Source organism: Propithecus coquereli, unplaced genomic scaffold, assembly GCF_000956105.1.
Source record: "Propithecus coquereli isolate 6110/MARCELLA unplaced genomic scaffold, Pcoq_1.0 Scaffold81, whole genome shotgun sequence".
Lineage (NCBI taxonomy): Eukaryota > Metazoa > Chordata > Mammalia > Primates > Indriidae > Propithecus > Propithecus coquereli.
The window spans coordinates 3,954,780-3,965,297 of NW_012154285.1; the positions used below are offsets into that span (position 1 = coordinate 3,954,780).

Below are 10,518 nucleotides of genomic sequence, written 5' to 3' on the forward strand. Positions count from 1 at the left end.
CCCGCCCTCTTCCTTTCTTGTAGGTTGGGGGCACCGGCAGTTCCCTCCCCGCCCGGCCCAAAACCCGCTAGGACTTGTCCACACCAGGCCTAGATCTGGTTAATTGAAGAAAATTTGGCCTCCATGAGTCTGGTCAATGGCAGCACAAACAGACTTATTTTTCCCCCTTTCTGGTCTTAATTTACGTGTGAAATTGCACCCACGTGAGCGCTCCCTTTTTGCGCACCTGTAACAAAACTGCAGCCGTCGACGCGGGATTCGCGGTGACACCTCGCCAGGGACGGGGGCAGTAAGGGCCGGGGCTGGGGCGCAGCTGGGCCGGGACCGGAGCAGGCAGATCGGAACCAAACCCGGAGCTGGCCCAGCCAAGGACGGGGAGGAGATGCCCCAGGAGGGGCGGGAGACTTTTAAAACTATTGGTCACAAGGCTGGAGTAAAAAAATTAATGAAAACCCAAAGTCCCCCCCAAGCGTAGCTCTCAGATTATTGTTATTTTGTGTCTGCTGTGCTTAGCTTTCCTACCAGAAGGCAGAGGCGACACTGGGCATAAACAGCCCTGGGCCTCCCCTCGCTCTTTGAGGGGAGGCAGAAGGAGTATGATGCCACCCAAACCTGCAAGCTGCCCCCCATCCCTCACCCTCTAGCCAAGACCTGTCACCGAGAGCCCTATCCGCCATGGCTCTCCAAGGCTCTCCTCTCACGCCACTAAAAAGAGAAATTAATCATGCTTAATCTAATTCCAAGCTCTAAAAAGCTTCTTTGCCAGAATTACAATAGAATGACAACAATAGCTAATGTTTTGAGTGCTTAGTATTCGCCAGGCCCTGGTAAACCCGTCACAAGTGTGTCTCATTTATAATCCTCCGCAACTTAGTCAAGACCTGTGGTCAAATACAACCACCATCAAGGGACACCGGCCCTTTCTCAGACTCCTCTTTCCACGTGGAACAAAGGCAGTTACCCTGTGACCTTGACATGCGCAGCATCCTCTTGTAAACCAGGCAGCACCCTCTGGGCCTACAACATCTGCCACGGTGACTTAACAGTAGCAACCAGCTACCGCTCTTGAATAATAATAGAGCATACTCCTGTGCCCGGCGCCATGCCTGCCATTTGTTAAACAGCATCTCATTTAATCTTCTTTAAAGTCGGTGGCAGTGTTTTTACAGGCTCAGAGAGTTCAGCCGTGTTCACACAACTGGGAAACTGTATTCAGGATCCGGACTCAGATCTGCCGCGTTTCGAAGGCTGTGCTCTGGGCAACCAGGCCACTTGTACTGTATTCGGTGGCCAGTGACTTTTGCTACTATCCCGCGATGGGTTTGCTCGGGGATCCCAGAGCACTTTGCTAATATATGTCCAATCAATTGTAATTTATCTGCTTATAGGTAAGACTCTGAGCTACTAGAGGCCAGAGAACACCGTCTTACTCAGTTTTCTATCTCAGCGCTTGGCAGGGTGCCCGGTGCTGAGCAATGTTCAGTACATGCGCGTGAAATGAGGGCTGAAAGAGGAAACGAACACCCCCAGAATTTGGTATACTTCGATGTACCGGTTATTTTGTGAAACAGCATTCCTGGGGACACAAGGATGCTAACTTTCCCGCTCCTCATTGCTTCAGTTCATCTCTGGGGACGTCTTCAGGCAGGTCTAGTACTGCCTGGTCCAGTACTGAGATTGTCCCTGTCACCAGATTCAGGGTGCCACTTTGGGATATCTTGAGGGATGTTTCATCCTCCTTCCCAGGGTATCACAAAGGCAAAGCATTTGGGATACAAATTGGACCTCATCTCAAGGAAAATCCAAGACAAACAGTAGAGGTGACATCACTTGGGCTCACTAAAATGCTGTGTGCTGCAATATCCACACTGCCTCGTTGACACGCATGCATGACTTGTCCCCAGTCTCTCTTTCTGGCTTCATCTTGTGCCATCCCAGCCCATCAGGTCTGCGAACTCGTCATATCATGCTCCTCCCCACCTCAGGGCCTTTGCACATGCTGTTACTATTGTCTGGAATTCCCTTCCTCTTCCTGTTGGCCTAGTTTGCATCTCCTTGTCTTTTGGCTCTTGGTTCAGATGTCACTTCTTCAGGGAAGCGTTCCCTGAACCCTCCACCCTTCACCTTTGTCCCTGTTACATGCTGTCACAGTATCTTCAAAGCTTTATTTCATAGCACTCAGTGGTCTTCCGTGTGATTATCTGACTAAAGTCTGTCTCCATCACTAGATTGCAGGCAAGGCTTAAGTCTGCTTTGCTCACTGTTGTGTCTCCAGTGGCCAGCAAAACACCTACTGGGTGCTCAAAATTATTTTGTTCTTTTTTTGTTGGATTTCTTAAGCATGTATTTGGCTGAGAACCCAGAAGTCCTTTTCAAGATGGATGAATGTGCATTCCTCGTTTGATAAACTCCACAGAGACCATTCTGGTGTTTAACCTCCCTCATCAGCCGCAGCCTTGATCAATGTGTCTGGTTTCTTATTTTGATATAATTCACGTTGTTCCCTATCACATAGGAGGTTCCTAAGACTATTCTATTGAAGGCCAAAAATGATGAACCTTCCTGTAATGTGTCCTAACAAAATCGTCATCAAATGGCTGGAGAAGGCTGGGCCCAGTGGCCCACACCTGTAATCCTAGCACTTTGGGAGGCCGAGGTGAGAGGATCACTCGAGCCCAGGAGTGTGAGGCTGCAGCGAGCCATGATGATGCCACTGCGCTCCAGCTGGGTGACAGAGTGAGACTCTGTCTTTAAAAAAAAAAAAAGAGGCTCAAGAGAAACACAGGTGCCTTATGCAAAACACCCCCTAACTACAGGTGTGGAACCACAGACAGGGAGTCTCAGCACAAAGCCACAAACTCCAGGATCAATTAGCCAGAGGACAACGAGGTTTCATTTCTCAGCCACCTTCTGGAAATGCATAGAACCAGCCTATAGCAGCCTCTCAATTCTATGCATTGGATTGGCACTTTTGGGGTAAAATTGTTTTTAGTGTTTATGCATTATCTTGATGCAGAATTTCTTTCTTTTGGGGGGTATTTCTATTTATGTTTAAAAAAAATCTGTTCACTAATTCTAAAAATACCCTTCTATCAGTCTTTTCCAATGGCTGAGATCATTTCTGGCAGGCAAATTATAGTGTAATTCTAAGATAGTATGTTCATCTTAAGAATGTTGATGATAAAATATAAATGCCAAAAATCTAGTTTTAACTTGCAACCATTTCAAACATACTATGAGATTACCTCTTGCATCCATTAAAGTACAGAAGAAAAAAGAAGAAAAAAGAGACTGCCTCTCTTTAACATAAATTGATCACACATTTAAATAACTTAGGTTGAGATAGGTAATTTGCTAATATTAAAATTCCCCATTCTTGAATTACATATGGAATAATACACAACAGTGTGGTGGGATAAGAATAGGTACCATAATCGCAGGAGCTAAAAGACATTTAGCCATAAAATAGTTTTTAATTATTTTCAAATCCTTTAGTTCCCTGAAATTTTGCTACTTAGCATCTAGTGAGTGTTCCCTTTTCAATAGACAAGTTGAAATGTAGCCATGGACCTATCATAAACAGAGGGAGAAAATCGAATATTTTGATTCTCAGATTGGAAGTCATTCTCTCCGGGGCCATTTTAGGTTTCCTAGTTGGCAGGCGGTGGTTCAGAATCAACTATACCTTTTTCAGTTTTGCTCTGTGCAAACCGGCCCGAGGGAGAAAGCATGCATTGATAAAGAACATAACCAAACCTCACCCCATTCCTCTTTTCAGCACCCTAATTAAAAAGGCTAAATGGGGTTGCTCTTCCCCTCTCATGAAAATCATCTCTGAGGTAACACTGAAACCTTCCAACAAAGGGACATTTATTCAGCACAATAGAACTTTGATATCTGCAATGCTTAAAAAAAAAAAATGCATTCTCATTCTTGAGGACATTAACTTACCAGGTTCAGTTTAAAGCAACTAACCTTCCTTATTTTATTCCCGTGTCATACAAGAAACCAAAGAAACATTTTTCTCTATTATTAAAAATATGTTTTATTGGCTAAAGCTGATGGATTCTCTTAGAAGGGGCAGAGGCACATAGTAGTATATTCTTTAAAAAATGAAATTACAAGTTAAAACAGAAGTGTTTTATTCTTTAATGATAAAATAAAATGCATATAAAACTTGATCTTCCAGCAAGCTTTGCGTAAGTAGATGGGACTTCTACAGACCCAGACGAGGTGGGGCTCTGCTCAGCTTGGGACAAAAGGACCTCGATTGTCAATTTAAGGAGATATTTTCCAGTTAAAAACATTTTATAGCATATCATTTCACGTCTATTTACACAGCTAAGTCCAGACCTAAAACCGTAAGAGAATACTATTATATTTTGAGCTGACTCTGATAAGCTATTGGTTATAATTTAAATGTATGCTCAGATTTTTTTTTTTTAAATCAGATAGTTAAAACAGCATTTTATAGGCAGGGGTTCTCTATTTGATGTTCACACCTTAAAAGATCTTCTCTAGTACTTAACTATAGTCTGTATCTTTGAAGAGAAGTCTTTTTCTTTCTGAGCATAATTCCAAGTTTGTATATATATGATAAGGTCTAATTTCTTACACATGAAAATATTTCTTACACAGAAAAATGGTCAATTTGAAAACAAAATATAGATGTTTAAAAAAATTAACGTTCAGGTCCTGCTGCCCTTTGGTGTTGAATGTTGCTTAGGGAGAATTACAATCCTCTTTTTGTTTTAGGGCTAAGTGTTTGGTATTGCTGTCTGCTTTCTGCCTTCCACATAGATGAGAAATCTGCTTCTGGAGGAAGGAAAACAACAGAGTGGATAAAATAAAAATCAATTAGCATTGAACAGTGCACTATAAGCTCCCAGTGTCTGAGATGTTAACTATGCATCCTGATTTTCTTCAACAGCAGGTCATGCAAAATATTACAGATATGAAAACTCAGCGGAGCTGGGGGGGAGGGGAGGCTTTGCTGCTTCCCCAGCGTCTTCCAAATGCTCTGTGCTTACCTTGGAACCCTCTGAAATGACCGTACCCTTTACCTTATCAAACTGGATTCCGGGAAGGCTTTGCATAGGAAATGAAGGTTTGACAGACGGAAACATAAATCAAGAAAGTGCTCACTGGGTCAATAAACTTTTCTTTAAAACTTGGAACCCCATGTCAAGACTTCCTTCCCGCCAGACACCCAGGTGAAATGCTGAAAGGTGCATTTCGATCCTGACTGTTAAAGCCGTGTCTTTGTACTCGCTTCCTTAGGTTCGAAACTCTAGGTATTGAGAACGAGAACTTTTGGATCTGCGTTTCCACCTGCAGCTGACATTGTGCTCTGGTTAAATTTAGAAGGTGTGTGTAAATAGGTCAGGCAAAAGAGAAAAGTATTACGGGTCAAACGAATGCGTGCGTGGCCTTGACTCTGCATTATCAATGTCCCCGAGTTACTTATTAAATATCAATGGAGATACAAGGCGAGACAAGCAAAGGTGACTTACCCAGCATCACAGTGAAGGCTGAAGTTGACTTTTGTTTTCCTCAGTAACTGCCAGAGGTATTTCTTTGAGCTGACTCTTCTGAGACCTCTGAGTTCTAGAAAACAACTCGCAAATTAGTACCTGGAATGGAGACACTAGAAAATACTTAAGATTATACACAAACACAGCAGAAATGCCTGTAAAAGACCTCGGGCAAAGAGATAGCTGCACTCCTCCGTTCACTGCCGCCAGGGAGATGAGCGGATGAAGACAGTGCTGCGCACGCGCACAGTGCGATACTCCTCAGCCACAAAAACCAGTGGAACTCCGCCACCTGCAACAACGTGGACGCACCTGGAGGACACTGCGCCAGGTGAACGACGCCAGGCACAGGACAAATCCCGCACGATCTCACTTACGTGTGGAATCTCAAAGGCTGAAGCCGCAGACACGGAGAGCGGAACGGTGGTCCCGGGGCCTGGGGGGTGGATGGGGAACGGGGAGTTGTTGGTCAAAGGGGACGTTTCGGTTACACAGGAGGGACACGTTTTACGGATCTACCGCGCAGCATGGTGACTACAGTGAATGATAATGTTTCGTATGTTTCAAAGTTGCCAAAAGGGTAGATTCTAAATCTTTTTACCACAAAAATGATAAGTATGTGAGGTGATAGACACGTTAATTAGCTTGATTTAATTATTCCACGTTATACACATGTTATAACATTACATTGAACCCTATAAACATACACAATTTTTTTTTTTTTTTTTGAGACAGAGTCTCACTCTGTTGCCTGGGCTAGAGTGCCATGGCGTCATCCTAGCTCACAGCAACTCAAACTCCTGGGCTCAAGCGATCCTCCTGCCTCAGCCTCCAGTAGCTGGGACTACAGGCATGTGCCACCATGCCCGGCTAATTTTTTCCATATATTTTTTAGTTGTCCAATTAATTTCTTTCTATTTTTAGTAGAGACGGGGGTCTCGCTCTTGCTCAGGCTGGTCTCGAACCCCTGACCTTGAGCGATCCACCTGCCTCGGCTTCCCAGAGTGCTAGGATTACAGGCGTGAGCCACCGCGCCAGGCCAAGAGACAGGGTCTTGCTCTGTTGTCCAGGCTGGAGTATAGTGGTGCTCACTGCAGCCTCAAGTCCCTGGCCTCAAGTGATCCTCTTGCCTCAGCCTCCCAGAGTGTTGGGATCACTGAGCCCAGCCAAGATTTCTTGATTTCCCATTCGTGTGTGGGGCCCCTTGTCTCTGATCTCCTGGTAGGGCTGTTCTGTTGGCTTGACTTTATGTGTTAGGGCCAAACTCTGGCAGCCAGCGAATGCCCACATACAACTGGCTCATTCTCAGCCTCAAGACAGACTGCGTGGTGAGCCCTTAATGACAACAATGGTCAGGAACAAGAATCAACCACTCTAAGTGCTGTAGGTGCCCGCTGAGCGCTTGCTTAGCCTTGGTGGGTGTTGTGATGGGAGGAGAGGAGGGGGCAGAGGCGGAGGGGGAGGCGGGGAGGAGGGGAAGGAAAGGGAGGACAGATGACACCTGGAAAGATGGTGAACCCCTGCTTGCAGGTAGGCCCTCCTCAGCCTCCCCCTCCTCCCCGTGGGGCCTGCATTCCAGTCACCCGGGACCACGCACAGCTCCTTAGGGCACCCAGGAAGCTTCCAGCCCTCTTGCTTTCACTCATGCTGCTTCTCTCTGCTCAACTGCCAGCCTCTGTGTTTTACAACCCGATCGATGCATTTCATCTCGGCCCTTTACAAACTTCATTCTAGAAGGGATCCACGAAAAAGGGTAAGAACCAATCGGAATGCCCCGTCCTGCGTTCTGGCGACAACTCCAAGTTCCGTTTAAGGTTGAGTCCACGCCCCGTTCCCACCCTTGAAGCAAGCAGGAAGCCGCGTGGGCAAGGTGATGCGCCGCATTTGACTCTTCCGTTTTTCCTCCTTTACCTACTTTTCAATTATGGGGGTTTGGGGGGGAATCATTTGCAAATCACAATAATAGAAGCAGGTATAAATCGAGAAGTCGTGCGCCTCCTACTGGCAACAATTCACATCATCCTTCCACTGTGTCCTGTGCACGTGTAGATCCTTATTCCCGTCCCTGCTCTTACGTAGATACAAAGCATAGGAACTTTCCAGTGCCTACCTGTTTTCACTTAACATGTGCTGGGAATATTTCCACATCCCAGAGCCTCTCGATCTGTCTGTGGCTGGGAGGGACTCCGTCGTGGGGACGCACCGGAGTTTGCTCCCTCAGCTCCCTGTGCTGGATGCCTGGATCCACTCCTCTCTCTTGCTGTTGTAACGAGGCAACGCTGCAATGACAGCCTCGCGCGGTGCCATTTCATACGCGTGCAGACGTATCTCTAGGGGAGATGCCCAGAGCGACACTAGTGTGTCATAGTCGGTTCCTCCGCGATTTTGAGAAAACGTTGCCGGTTTCCCACCAGCAACGCAGCAGAGTGTCTGTTCCACAGAGTCTCTGAATTACCGTCCTCGTCTTTAGCAACAGATGGCAAAGCCCTGGCAAGGCAGACAGCTGCTCAGAACTCCACCTACTTCCTTGTTACAGAAATTAAGAATGCTTTACAAAATTATTCGCTTTTCCCGCATCTAGCTGTACTCAGTACGAAGGCAGGAGTGGAGGATCCGTGAGTCTGTAAAGCATGTTGCCAAGTAGATTTGACGATGAATCAGCTCATCAGTCCGCTGGAAAATATACTGTATCTGGAGCCAACAGTTTTCCAATTAAACGATTTTCTGATTCTAGCTGTGTGATGTTGAGCAAGAGATTCAGTCATTTTTCCTCACTTAGGAAATGAAAGGCTCTTCTGGTTCTTTCTAGCTCAAAATCTCTCTTAAACCAAGTCTTCGCCGACCTCAAACAGGTTTCCCGTTTTTCCAGGTGACACCTGAGCTCACAGTTCAGCCTTTTTTCCTGCACTTTTCTCATCAGTTCCACGCAAGGTGGGTCCCGAGCACTCTGTGTAGCAGGGGCTGTGTGCGCCACAGCCGGGTGCCGCGATGTCCACGGCTCCTAAGGTCCCCGAGGTCCAGTGGGAACACATGTCATCGAAGACAGGGGCCCGGATGTGTGCCCTGATGGAGATAAAGTCACACACACACAGGGCCACACTATGAGGACAGAAATGAAGGTTGCAGCGAGCTACGATGACGGCACTGCACTCTAGCCCAGGAAACAGAGGCAGAGCCCAGCTTGATAATAAATAAATAAATAAAATAAAAAGCTTCCTCTGCCCCAATGTAAATGAACTGCTTCACTAATGCTTCAGAGAGAATTTGTCAAGAAGAAATCTTCCTGGCACACACCGAAGTCCATCAAAGTTTCCAGTTTGCAAAGCTTATATGACACACGTAGTACACATGGTATACTCTGACAAATTGCTATTTTGGGAGGCTATTATTTTGTTTTATTTTATTTTTGAAAGAGACAGGGTCTCGCTCTGTGGCCCAGGCTGAAGTGCAGTGGCATGATCACAGCTCACCACAGCTGCGAACTCCTGGGCTCAAGTGATCCTCCTGCCTTGGCCTCCCCAACAGCTGGGACTACGGGCATGTGCCACCACACCTGGCTAATCTCTTTTTTAGAGATGGGATCTTGCTTTATTACCCAGGCTGACTCCTGCCTCGGTCTCCCAAAGTGCTGATATTACAGGCATGAGCCACTGTGCCCGGCTGTAGAGCCTGTTCTTTCAGGTAATCTTTGCAACTACCTATTAAGGCTCGTGGCAATGACTGATTGCTCGAGAACATTGATTCTAAAATGGTTAATGTTCTAGTTTTGGGTCATCTGTGTCACATGGAAACATGCTCCATGGAACTCTGAATCTAACAAAATACAAATATGAAGACCCAAGCAAGAAATCTCACCAGGGAGCATTTCATGGAATGAGGCACGAGGATATCAGCTCTCACTATTTCTACTCAACACTGATCTGGACGTCCCAGCCAGAACAATACGGGAAGAAAAAGAAATAAAACTGTCTTTACTCACAAATGACACGACTGTGTAAAAAAATCCTAAGGAAGTTACAGAAAATCTACTAGAATAGGTGAATTCTGCGAAGTTACAATTTACAAAAAACAGTTGTAGTTATTTGTATCAACAGACAATTTCAGAATGAAATGTAAAATACCATGTATAATGGCATCAAGAGAATACAGGTTAGTATCCCTAATCCAAAAATCTGAAATCCATAATGTTTCAAAATCTGAAACTTCTTGAATGCCAACATGATGCTAAAAGGAAATGCTCAATGGGAACATTTTAGATTTCAGATTTTCGGATTTGGGATGCTCAACTGGTAAGTATAAAATGCAAATATTCAAAAATCTGAAAAAATCTGAAATCCAAAACACTTCTGGTCCCAAGCATTTCAGATATGGGATACTCAACCTGTGTTAAAGATAAATTTAAGAAAATATGTGCAAGATCTCTACAATAAAAACTACAAAATATGGTTAAGAGAAGTGAAGAGAGACCTAAATAAACGGAGATATACTCTGCTCATGGTTGCCAGTCCTCACTGAAGTGGTCTGAAGTGGTAGATTCAAGGAAACCACAATACTAAAACGCATTTTTGTGAACATTGACGAGTGATTCTAAAATTGATATGGTCTGCAAGGACCTCGAATAGTCAAAGAAATTTTGAAAAAGAAGAACAAAGTGGAGAACTTATACTTGATTTCAAGACTTTTTATAAAGTTATAGTAATCAATATAGTGTGCTATTGGTGTAAGGAGAGACAAACAGATCTATGGAATGACCAGAGTCCAGAAATAGATACTTCCCTGTAAGGTCAACCGATAGTCAACAAAGGCGCCAAAACAAATTTAATGGGAAAGAACAGTCTTTTCAACAAATCGTGTTGGGACTAAATATGTGTAGAGGAAAAAAAATGAACCTTGATCCTTACTTCCCGTCACACTCGAAAATGAAGCGGAAATGAACCACAGACCTAAATATAACTATCAAACTTCTAGGAGGAGAAAAGATTCA

At 44.9% G+C, this 10,518-nt stretch overlaps 1 protein-coding gene across 1 annotated transcript in view; it reads right to left on the reverse strand.

The window, feature by feature from the left end:
• Positions 1-4,757: 4,757 nt before the first annotated feature.
• CCDC62 (coiled-coil domain containing 62) overlaps positions 4,758-10,518 on the reverse strand; it is a 32,367-nt gene continuing 26,606 nt past the window's right edge. Inside the window, exons 12-13 of the mRNA XM_012663406.1 lie at positions 5,514-5,607; positions 4,758-4,809 (exon numbers count right to left, since the gene is read on the reverse strand). Of these exons, the coding sequence (XP_012518860.1) occupies positions 4,758-4,809; positions 5,514-5,607 (146 nt within the window). The remainder of the gene's footprint in view (positions 4,810-5,513; positions 5,608-10,518) is intronic.